This window comes from Euleptes europaea, chromosome 7 (assembly GCF_029931775.1).
Source record: "Euleptes europaea isolate rEulEur1 chromosome 7, rEulEur1.hap1, whole genome shotgun sequence".
In the NCBI taxonomy this organism is placed as follows: Eukaryota; Metazoa; Chordata; class Lepidosauria; order Squamata; family Sphaerodactylidae; genus Euleptes; species Euleptes europaea.
In genome coordinates, this window is record NC_079318.1 from 45,877,534 (window position 1) to 45,890,360 (window position 12,827).

The 12,827-nt window shown below is 38.8% G+C and overlaps 1 protein-coding gene across 1 annotated transcript in view; it reads right to left on the minus strand.

Moving 5' to 3' along the window:
• DNAH14 (dynein axonemal heavy chain 14) overlaps positions 1-12,827 on the minus strand; it is a 238,257-nt gene that overhangs the window by 27,551 nt on the left and 197,879 nt on the right. Inside the window, exons 66-74 of the mRNA XM_056853367.1 lie at positions 11,524-11,960; positions 11,219-11,414; positions 9,366-9,566; positions 8,264-8,361; positions 5,481-5,637; positions 4,498-4,705; positions 3,268-3,370; positions 1,681-1,908; positions 961-1,158 (exon numbers count right to left, since the gene is read on the minus strand). Coding sequence (XP_056709345.1) covers positions 961-1,158; positions 1,681-1,908; positions 3,268-3,370; positions 4,498-4,705; positions 5,481-5,637; positions 8,264-8,361; positions 9,366-9,566; positions 11,219-11,414; positions 11,524-11,960 — 1,826 coding nt within the window. The remainder of the gene's footprint in view (positions 1-960; positions 1,159-1,680; positions 1,909-3,267; positions 3,371-4,497; positions 4,706-5,480; positions 5,638-8,263; positions 8,362-9,365; positions 9,567-11,218; positions 11,415-11,523; positions 11,961-12,827) is intronic.

Consider the following 12,827-nt stretch of genomic DNA (forward strand, 5'->3'; position numbering starts at 1 on the left):
ATTCCTGACTAATAATCAGGAAAACTAAAAAAAGCTAGATGTTCAATTATTTCATTGTGGCTGCAAAGAATGAACTGAGGGAAAGGGGCATATGACTGTTTAGGTGGGAAAATGGCTTCAGCACACTCCAAAAAGGAGGAGGGTCTCCCTCCTTTAGTCTTTTAAAGGGCTAGAAGTAGCTAAAAAGATTTCCAAGTGGCTGGCCTGCACATGCGCAATTCCAATGTGGGACTGCATAGAAGACCGACAATGAACAACTTATAACCAGAGCAAAAACAAAAGAACTCATAGAAAAATCTGTTAAGAAACTGAACAGATGTTTCCAGCCTCATGGTTTCAACAGCTGAAGGATAGCCAAGGTTTTACTATATTCAGGAGACCGTTTGGAGAAAATCGATGAGAGATAGTACGGGCAATTTTAGCCTGCGATACTGGATAACAGAGAATACTACAATGTTTCTTTTTCAAGGGAAATCATGGTTAAGTCCAATGGTTTCATTCTCATTCACAGGAAGAAGGCATTGTTGACTGATGGGATGTCCTGAAGCAGCATTCCCATCGAGATAGGGTTGACTCCTAATCAAGAAGAGGAACAGTACTTCTGCAGAACCCTGCATCCAAAGGACACATCAGCCAAGGCAAGTGAAGTAATTTGATAATGTCTAACAAATGTTAAGGTAGGCACCAACACTGCTGCTTTATAAATATCTTAAAGGAAAACTCTGGCGTCAAATTCCATTGACACAGCTGCATGTCAGGCGAAACAGGCCACTCTGGGATGGCTTACAGTCCACTGAAAAGTTAACTGTGTTCTATTTCTGCTAGAAGTACCCAAACAATTTTTAATCTCCTGTGAGTGTGAATCAATTAGACAGAGAGTAAGGCCCAAGCAAGCATGTATATAATAAGGATAATACAGGTGGTGCTGGAAAATACTGAACAAATAAACACTCTTCCTACACTGTCTCTAGTATAAGCAAAATTCTCTTCCAGCAAAGAAGGATTACAAAAAATTTTCAGAATGCTAAGCAAGCATCGACGGTCCCAGTCATCAGTTACACGGCCTCCATACACTACTTCTCCAGTTAAATAACAGAGTGCTGCCCAAGGAACGTCTTCTTGCTTCTCAAGAAGTATCTGTAGCATCTCGATAGAAACCTGGGGAAGAAAAAGTTAAAATTAGGAAAGGTATTTACAACTTCAGCATTACTCCTTTACTTATTTCTATGGGGTTTTTTTACATTAAAAGTACTTGAAGAATTTCTGTCTGCAAATCTTCCATCTACTAATGTTGCTGCTAGTTTTGCGTACCTGACATGAATTGCACAGGCAGAGAATGGTTGTCTTACCTATGGTATTGTAGGGTATCAGTGGTCTGGACCCTTCATATCACTACTACTCACTGTTCTAGCTTCTAGTTGCATGGAAGAATGGAAGCAAATGCAGAATAGATTTTGAAACTTATGCTATGCTGCTATGTTAAAGAGTGCTGTAGTGATTAGAGTGTTGGACTAGGATGGGAGAGACCCAATTTGAACCCCCTCTCCCCCATGGAAGCTTGCCATGTGGAAGAGAATGATGTAAGCCGCTTTGGGTTCCCATTGGGGAGAAAGGTAGGGTATAAATGAGGTGAACTAATAAATAAATAAAATTTAAATTGCCATATTCTCTTCCTCTTACCTCCAGATCTGAAAAACTAAACTCATATGGAATATTCCAGCCCAAAGCTCCATATTTCTTTCTTTCATGGATTACAGCATTGAAAAAACACAGACTAAACAATAGCCTTTTCCATGATGGCCCGCAAGTAGACTTGTTGAACATATCTTCTGTTACCTCTCCAGTACCACTTATCCCAAATGTCTGAAGTAATTTTCCCTTCAGTCCTTGTGGGGATTCAATTACTATCTTTAAATAATAAGCAGATGGTATATTAATACAACATATAGACATTGGCAAGAGAAATCTCACTTTTACTAGAAGTGCAATCCTGACAACACTTTCCTGGGAATAAGTCCAATCAAATAGACCAGAGTAGGATTCTGAGTAGACCTAAACAGAATTGCATTACCCTTCTAAGTCCTGCCTTAAACAGAGACAAAGTGCAACTCTGCTTAGGATTGTACAGACAATTGTTTATAAATTGACTCTAATTACATTTCATCAAATGGAAGTTCCTGAAACCAATGTGATTTACTTATTCTTGGAATCAACACAGAGGAAGTCAGGCATGCTCAAGTTCCACTGAAATGAACAGAATTTAAGAATATAACTGGCTATGTTGCTCATTTGTTTATTTAAAACCTTTTTACAATGTCCCTTTCATAAGTCCAAGACAAATTATGTAAACTACTCTGCTTATGGCGCCTACTTTTTCCCTGGGTCTAATAGTCTGTCTGAATTGTGTTCAACTAGAAGATTCCACTACTTTTTTGCCTCTGCAAATTTCTAAATGTGGACTGAGCAGTGATCCACAAATGTCAGTGCTTGCTCTCACTCACAATGACAAGATATTCATAGCAAGGGAAACTGGAAGACAAGTCTCTAAATTTTTCTAGATTGTTTCCAAATTATTCTTGGAATAGTGGTAGAGGACATGCTGTTCATCATGAACATTATCCAATGCATGATACTCACACCATATTTGATACACAGCTACTGAAGCAGTGCTGCTCATTCTGTTGGAAACTAGTTTTTGTGTACTTCCTGTTTGAAGTACTATAGAAACCTGCAAAGCCAATTGGACCAAAGGCCACAACAGGACAGAAAAAAAGGAACACGTGTAACATGGACAATGACAGGTATACAGTTTTGGACGGAATGCCTCAGCTATTTTAAACCTAAGTAAGCTAGTAATTTTTTTCTAAATTCTGACAAGATTTTCCAGAATAACAGAGATGTATAACTAAACATTTGAAAAAAATGTCATAAAATTTGAGATTTTCAGATAACATCCCCTCCAAAAGTAGACAATGGAAATTATAAAATAGGGTATAATTTTATATGGATTTTATAAAATCCATATTTTAGGGCTCAAATACATTGAGGCCGAAGAGTTTGTACACTGCTAAACATTTGTCTAAAACATGCTCTTCTTTATTTATAGAGAAGCTTTCTTATTTTAGAATTAACCTGAGGCACATAATCTTGTATGAGGACGAGCCCTTCACAATAATTAGCTAAGATAAACCCGAGAAAGTAAAATATTCAGTTTGGTAGACAAAATTAAAGAAACTGTATAATTGTAGGAACTATTTCACATCTTACCTTAATGCCTTTCCTCAATATAGGATCAGGAAAAGAAGGATCTGGTGTTGAACTTAACCATAATCTAAACTGAGGGTTGACATTTGTTTTTGTTTTGGTAAACCTGTGAATAGAATAGGAACACAAGTGCTTTGGATTGTAAAACTGCTGTGAATAAAGTTCTATGCCATTTAAGTGAGGATGTTATCTGATCAACAAGAGAGATTTTCTACAATTACAAGGGCAATAACAACTGTTCCCCTCCCAAATGATCACCTCCAAAATGGCTACTCAACTTCAGTCCAGTGATACAAAACTTCTGCTGGCTCAAGAGTTCTCAGAAAAGGTTTGTTTCTTTCTGTTTTTTTTTCTTCTGAGCAAATGGAGAAAACAAGATTCTCATACAGTCCTCACTACTGAATTCCCATGCATGCCTTCCACACACTCACTATTTTGAATAGGTGAAGAAACTGGTGGCAGGGCAGCCTTCACTGATTTTAAGGCTTCTTCTCACCTAACTCCTAGGATATTTAGGAGTAGCAATTCCTGCTCGCTGCTTGGATGTTTTCTGTGCCTCAAAAACAACAAGATCCAATCACCACTGCAAAAACTGGCACATCTAAGCATGCCCCATAGTAACTTGGGAAGATTTTCCTGCTTCTGGATCCCCAATCCCTTTGTAATATTATGTTTCCTTGGATGACTGACTGGGAAGGCTGGCAGGCAGTGGCCATGAATGGATCCCACTATGGTCTGGGGGCAAATTCTGAGAGGTTTAGGTTTGGCTTGCACTATGGAATAGATTTATAAACTGCAAGGAGTTGAAATCAAAACCTCTCAGTTCTAGAATTCAAATATACTGATTTGCATCAAAGACATCTTTGGGTTTGTTCACATAAACAAACAACACATTTTACCTAGGTAAGTAACAGTGTGGAGAAACTTTAGTGTGCACTGATTGCTTTGATGGAGACAATAATTTCTGTGATTGTGGCTGCCTTTTTTCAAGTGGCCCAATCACAGAAATGACTTTTACTTTAGTCACATAAATGCTGAATTCCCATTACATTTTGTTCATAAGACTGTGTATTTGATGGCAACATTATATGAAAAAACGAACTATATTAGTTATGCCTAAAATTAAGTGCAAAGGTTGTCAAAATTAGTGGTAATGAGGGATAAAAGACTTTGAAATGAGGAACACAACAGTAGAACTTAAAGTACTGACATGTACAAATAAATTGCACTCACAAATCAACAATTGAGCAAAGCCTCGGCATAAATGATGCTGCAAGATGACAATTCTGAAGGAATGCCCACTGTCCATTTATCTGTGCTTTATATATCAATTCTTCAGCTTTGCTTTCTTGACTACGTCCCAAAGATATCATTTTTACATGCTGAGTGTTTCCTTTTATTTCCTGAGCAAGGCGTACGAGGAGAGCCGCAGCATCCACTCCTGTGTAATAATACCGATTTGATTGATTTCCACCTCTAGAAACTTTCTAACTAGGTTTAGCAACATCATTTCTTAAAATACTTGGCTAATGAAAAGAGTGGTAGTGAACATTCTATGTAAAATGTATGTCACATTATTAAAGAACTAATGGAGAGCTAACAGAGCACATTATAATTAACACAATGCTATAAAACTGGGTGTTTACATGATTTTTGAGGAGAGAATAATTTGTGCCTCTATTTTCTGTGTTACCCTGTTAAGAGGTGTACTCCATAGTTCACAAGTAAAAATGAACAGAATGCAAATAGAGGTTATCAAGCAAAAGTTGTTCAATACAAAGTAACAATTTAAGCTATTATCAGTATTTAAGCTATTATCAGTGAGTCAGCATGGTTAAGAGCAGCAGACTTTAATCTGCAAAACCGGGTTTGATTCCCCACTCCTCCATATGTAGCCTGCTGCATGACCTTGGGCTATTCACAGTTCTCTCAACCCACCTACCTCACAAGGTGCCTGTTGTGGGGAGAGGAAGGGAATGTGATTGTAAGCCTCTTTGAGACTCTTTATGGTAGAAAAAAGCAGGGTATAAAAACCATCTCCTCTTCTTCTTCAGTATAAATTTTGTATACAGGAGCTCCCCTCCAGCTAAAGAACTTAGATTATACACTGTCAGTGGGCCTTAGTTATGACAGGGGCTATATTGTTAAACATATCAACAAAAAGAGTAATTCACAACCCAATTTTCATATGCTCATTATCAATGTATGCTACTTACCTCGAGTATGGATAAGAATTAGTGGAGTTGTACTGTCAGATTCTTCATACATTTCTTTCAGATTAATGCCTCCAGCCTGAAGATAGTTAGATCCTAGTTTCTCAAATACAAATTCTCGTACTGCACTGCTTAAGCATTCTGGTCGGAGAACTTTTATCTACCCAAAACAAAATAATTATTATAACTGACTCTATAAAGGGCATGATCCACAGAAGATAAGTGAATTCAAGAACCATTTATTTTAAAGGGAAAGTTAAGCACATGGTTTACTTCCTCAAACTACTCTCTCCCTTGCTAATCTTAACAGCTGTGAGATACTTCCTTTCTCATTCAAAACCCATCTTTTCTATGGCACAGAGATTAAAATGTAAGCACTGGTAACTGGAATAAACATACATTTTACCCTACAAATTACTGTCTCCACCTCTTTGTTTTCAGTTTATTGTCTCTTCTATGTCAAGCTACTTGGGTCAGGGACTTGTCTTGCATTCTGCAAAACACTATGAACGCTGACATTACCATCATCAATATATTAATAACAGCAACCTGGGTCTCCCAGATCCCAGTTTGACACTAACCACACTGGCTATCAGCATTCCCTCCGTCCTGTCCCCTATACCCCCTCTGTAGGAAAAATCTGGCCCATTTGCAAAAGCTGTGTAGCAGCAAGTTGTATGGTGGCCATTTCCAGGCCTGGCCAAGTTGTGCAAGTTGTGTGGAGGCTGCTGCTAGGCCCAAGCAAGTTGTCTTGCATCAAATCATACGGTAGCCACTGTTGTACCTGGGTGAGTTGCACAAATTGCATGGTAACAAGTTGCAGTGCCTGGTGCTGGGCATGGCCACGGCAGTAAGGAAGGGAACAGGTATGGACCAGGAGGCAAAAATATCCCTGGAAAGGGCCCTCCCCTTGCCTTTTACTGACAGAAACCAAGGATTGAAGAGTGGCAATATTATTGTGTCTGCATAGAAGCCCCTGAAATGGCCACTGAGATCTCCTTTTTTTAAAGGAACAGGCAAAGTATCAATTATTTTTACATCTGTAAGCTAGCCTGATCTGGTCAGATCTCAGAAGCTAAGCAGGGTCAGTCCTGGTTAGTATTTGGATGGGAAACCACCAAGGAATACCAGGGTTGCTGTGCAGAGGAAGGCACTGGCAAACCACCTGTTAGTCTCTTGGCATGAAAACCCCCCAAAAGGGGTCGCCATAAATCGGCTGTGACTTGACGGCACTTTACACGCACACACACAAGTGCCAACTAGCCGTGACTGACTTGTGGTGAACCCAGCAAGGGGCTTTGAAGAAAAATGAGAAGCAGAGGTAATTTCCCATTGCCTTCCTCTGCAGAGTCTTTCTTGGTAGTCTCCCATCCAAGTATTGACCCTGCTTAGCTTCCAAGATCTGACAAGACCAGGCTGTACCATACCATTCCATGTGCCCTCTATGGGTTTTTCTTTGGGTGTGTGTGTGTAATTTCCCATTTTTTTTCCAGATTTCAGCTTTTTCTGCAAATCTGCGGCTTTTCTCAGGTTTGTGGAAAGATCGCTCTTGTCTATTCAGGGCTGAAGTCCCTGGATTTAAGTATTCAGGGCCTGTGGCAATCATCCTTAAAAGTCCTGCCTCTCCTCCAGGGCTCTGAACCAATCCTTGTGATTTTGGCTTAATGCAAATTCAAGTGACTGTCAGCCAACCAGAGCCAATAGAATTCCACTGGATGGGAGAGGGTGAGCCAGCCTCAGCTTATTAAGTGGGGGAAGAAAGACCTTCTTTTTCCCCTTTGGATAGGGATTTTGTGGCTCTGAAAAGGAGCATCAGCTCAGCCATGCTTTTATTTGGCTTTCAGGTAGCATTTGGGGGTTGGCTTAAAGAAGAAAGCTTATTTTAATGTGACAAATAAGCATCCTGTTATGGGCCCATAATTCCTAACTGGTATGTGTATATTCTATGCCTGCTGCTGCCTCTGGACTCCATGTGGGACTTGGAGCTGCTCTGAACTGGCCACTGCCTCCGGGTCCACGTGGGGCTTGGAGGTGGCCACCAATGCCATTGGGCTCAAGGTAAGTGAAGGGAGGGGAGATGGGGAGGGGAGATGGGAGTAAAATGTGGATTCAGGTCTAATGGACCTACATTGTTTCAGGAAACTGGATATTCCAATACGGGAGTTCAGGAATATCTGAGTTTCAGGCCCATTAGACCCGAATCAAAAATTTACCAATTTTATTTTTTTGCACACCCCTAATCTCTGATTTCCTCACATATAAGTACAGCCTTAGTCTAGCAGGTTTTCAAATAATGAAACTCACAGCTCACACGCTACCAATCCTTTATTCAAAGCAGTTGCTGAGTTACCTTGAACAATCTGGATGACTGTGAGCTAGCTAATACTATAGTAGCAGAGTAGTAACATTTCTTTGCTGCCATCACCACCACTTCATGGGTCTTCCAATGGGCCCAATAGCATAATCTATCAGACTGGGTACAGGTTTGCCACCAGCATCATTCTAGATGTCTCCCAGCCCTCTTCAGATCACCCTCTTCAGGAGGCTGGTTCACACCCCAGGACTGGGAGTGTTATTAGAGGGGCAACCTTTTCAGTTGCTTCGACATTTATGTTGCACATTACCACTGATTACCAAAGGGGTAGTCCCTTAGGTGGGGGAAGGGCGGGATATAAATATAATAAATAAATATCATAACAAAATGAAACAGAAGTCTGGTGGCATCTTAAAAACTAACATTTATTCCAGCATGGCCTTCTTTAACAATGATTCTTCACTTTACTTACCAAGATAAGTCTTTCGAATGAAGAAAGATTCTCCCAAGGAAAATCTGAAGATGCATGATCTTCATCATAATTTTCTTTTGGAACACCAAACTGCAAACCTGTAATGATTTAAATAGCAGACAACAGTACTTGAACATCTGAGATAGAATATACAATAATAAATACTGGAAATTTTTGTAAATGTTATATAGCACATCTGTATGTTATAGGGATATATATGCATGGCCTATAACAGAAATAAGAATAATTTTACTTCTATTAAATGGAAAACATTAATGTATCATTTTGGAAGAACTGTTCACAAATTTTTCAGTGGTTACTTGAAATAGTGAGGCATACCAACCAGTGGATTTTTTCCCCTATGGAAACATCTGCAGCAGCCCATGGACTTTTGTAGACTTATATGTGGGAATAATAAAATGATCTCTACACTCTTGGCTGAGGGCAATTCAGTTGTGGGGGCATTTCAACCCAGACCTCTGAGCTTGCAATGTCACTTTCACTCTTGGCTAATTATTTTGATAGCCTTTCACATTATGATCCATATTCATCTATTGGTAAGGAACAAGTTTCAAACATCTGGTAGCAGAAGAGATGGTTGGGGTGATTTTGCCTGGTTTCTCCTCACTGCATCATCAACTTTTCTAGGGTTACAAGGACATGCTTGGAGGAATGCAGGAAAGATCCAACCTCATGTATGCTGGTGAATACACAAGAGAGCCACTCTGCAGATTCTTTTGAAAGGTGAGCTAAACTATTTAAATAAATATATATATGAAAGTAAAGTGAATATTTATGGTATATAAGAGTGGGGCATGTGTGCATGCAATGGTCATATGGAAAAGTGGATGGGTGATGTGAAAAGAAAAATTACAATATACACTAAAACACTAAACGGTTTAAAATTGACTTAAGGGGAGATGACCTCAACTAAAAGAATTTGTGACTATTCATATGAGCCAGTGTTTAAAACTGTAAATATTCAGCTGCATATATAGTAAGAACCCAGGCAAAGCTTATGTTGAAAAAGAATGGTAAGGATTAAAATAAACTGAACCTCATGAGGGTGGTTTGTAGCATCAGGTGAAAATTTAGCACTTACCTTGCTTTGCTGAGGAAACTGGGCTATAACATCTACTAAGGAAATGATATATATTCTGACTATTTAGAAAAGCGTTCCATTGGTGAGAATCTGATAAAAGGGAATTACACAATAGGTTGAATGTTGGCATATGAGTGCTCATGTACTGGCATTCTTTCCACATAAGTTCTGTAATCCAGAGAGGACGACTTTCCAGAAATCCTAATGAAATAATATTATGCATTTAGTTAGAAAATATTTTATCTTTATAGATTCTTACCCAGTATTATTAAGCATATTTGATTCTGTAAGTATAACATTTTCCATTTAGTTTGATCAATAAGTGAAAGGAATAATGTAGAGAAGTATGTTAACATATTTGAACTATAACTGTTACATTGCTATTCCACCAACAATCATTCCACTTTGTTTGAATTTTTGTCAAAAAGATTGTACTACATCACTATGGAACAGACTCAAGCAAATGTTAAATTTAGAATCAAAGCTGGACAGTTCCTTTAAAGGCTATCTACTTAAGTTATACAGGGCTGACATCAACCCTGACAACTTTCTAATACAATATGTATGTATTACCTATAAAGGAATTTAACAAATTTTCTAGATAATTTGCTGTACAAATGCAAAAGTAAAATGAATTAACTGAAAAACTGATGACCTCACATGCAAGAGAGGTATGTAAAGGTACCCCATCACCTTATGGGGAATTCCATATCCCTCCTGCAATCACTTGCCCAAATGGCTAGTGAGAATGGGGAGGGGGTATTCCTCCTCCTTCTCCCTTTGTCTCCTTCCACCATAGCCAGAAGTGGGCAGCCATCTGTTTCTTCCTCACTGGCTTCCTCCTGGCTCTTTCTGAAGAAAATGTGGCAAACTAAGTGTACATGCTTCATTGAGCCTTTCAGCCCCTTCTTAGAAGTCCTCATCTTGTGAGAGGTCAGGCAGCAATTCAGCCAGTGGGATACCTCATGTGTTGCACACCAACCAACACTACTCCATTGTAACCACACAGCATCACGCAGCAGCTCTTTAAAAGCCTGAGTTGTTGCCATGGCCACTCAAATGGCCACCCAAATGGGTGGCAACCTTCGCCAATCCCCATAGCAGCTGCCAATTGAAGAGGTAGATCTGCACCATCAAACAGGGCAACTATGTTTATTGGTTGCAACAAAAGCAACAAGGGCTTTTAAGCACAATACAGTTAACACATTTATTAGTATAATGTGCGTCACTGGAACAATCTGCCTTATGAGATGGTGGATTATTCATTGTTGGAAGTTTTAAAGTTTTGATTGGGTATCTATTGATCAGGAATATTATAGTTGTAGTTGCTGTGTTAGAAGGGTTGGACTAGATGACCCTGATGGTCCCTTCCAACTGAGATTAAAAACATTCTTTGTTGTATTTTTCACATAAGTTTAGTTTTGCTCAATGACAGATTTTGTTCTATTTCCACAATCTCTAAATCACTTCAAGCAGCAGAAGCATGGAGATGACAAATTTAAGTTACTGGATATCTAATGAACCATGAGAAGAACTTCACTCATGGAATTGAACTTTCTTGTCTCCCCGCTCAGTATAAAGCTCACCACACTCCACAGGCTCGCCCAACCTGGGTTAAGGGGACCACCAGGAACAGCACTGGAAATATGATGTGGTTGTCTGCAGTGGGAGGAGGGGATCAGTGAAAATTCCCCTGTTGGCAGAAGCCCCATTCTATAACCCATTATGTTGGCAGTACTTTGAGACAAATAGCAACCCCTGCCTTGGGGATGATGATGATTTGCATATATCCTTGTCAGAGCACAATTTATCTTATACATTCATTTATTTTAACTAAATGTGGCTTTCTTTACCATCATTCTCAGAGTCCTTTGTGTCCTTAATATTTGCCATCATGCTAGAGTAGAGAAATAAGTTCCACTGATTCTCTGGTATGAATCCAAGATTGTTACTAGGTTGATTTTCACCACAATTATTTTTCATGATTGCGGCACACAGCAAGAAAGAAAAGCATAGCTGATGTTCACTAAAAAGAGCTGAAGAAACTGTCTGAGGGGATAAAAAAAAATACAACAACCATGATAATGAACTATTCACTGCAAATATACTACTAAAGTCAGTCAAACATAATTTTTGTAATAAAGTCAGGTAAAAGTACCTTATATATATTACTTGTTAACTTGTCTAGTATATTATTAACATGTTGGTTGAAGCTATCTGTTTCACATTCTTCCGATTCTTCTATGGTGGAATGCCTTCTTTGCCTATAGAGGGCTCGAACAGTTCCAGTTATAGGAATTTGTGAATCACTCAGAGAAATATGACTTTTTAGTTTGCTAACATAATCCATGGAATCTACAAAGATCTTATGAAACCACACCAATGAAAACTGATACATATAGTTCATGTGGACAAGATCTGATATCATAAAGTATAGCACAGCCCCTCGAGTTGCAATAGGAAGATAGTTTTTACGTATTGTATCTATCATATTTTCTGTTCTTGCTGATGCTTCAACACGCTCAGATATCTCTGTTGAAGTGATTTTTGTTCTCTGTAAATTGTTAATGAGGTCCTGGTCATCTAAAATATGTCCTAAAATTTAAAGAGAGCTTATTTCAATTTTCACATAGAAAAAAGCAATTGAACACAATAATGATTTAAAACCTATGCTAAATTTACAAGCATATTTACTGCAGGAAAGTCTGAGGTTCTATTCTACACAGCAGTATTTTAAACTCCTTAAATTGTGCTCCTAGGGCACAATTAGATGTTACAGGAGATGTAGGGCTGCTGCTGATTCATGTCTTGCCTACAGTGTCCAAGCATATCATCTCTGGGTCCAGTATCTCTGGGTTCCCTGACAAGCACAATCAGGTACATATAATCTCATGTCTCATGAAAGGGAGAAATCATTTTATTTTTGAAATGAGATAAAGAGACTATGGATGCATTCAACAAACATTCACTTGTGAAAAGAATGAGCCTGGTGTATTCTCAGGCTTGCACAATGACTCCCCTTTTTCACGGAACAGAGACTGAAGATTCCCAGAGTAGGAATCTTCAATCAAATTGCAATTTGTTGTTATATCCAAATGAGGCGCTTTAACAAGTTGCTTAGAAAAACACCAGAACATTCATAGCACCAAAATACAATCTAAGCAATATTCCGGAAGAGTTTAAAGACCATGTAAGGAACAGATTTGCATTACTGAGTTCAAGTGAATGTAAACCTGAAGAACTATGGGTGGAAACTAGAGATATTATCAAGAAGAATGTGCAAAGACTATTCCTGTAGCCAAAAGAAAAGAAAAATCTCGATGAATGTCTGAGGAAACTCTTAAAATTGCCAGAGATAGATGAGAATAAACAGCACACAAGCTCAAGTTTACACACAATACTCTTATTTCCACAGCCTGAGAAATCATTTGTCTGAATATAAACTGATAAGGTGTACTATAG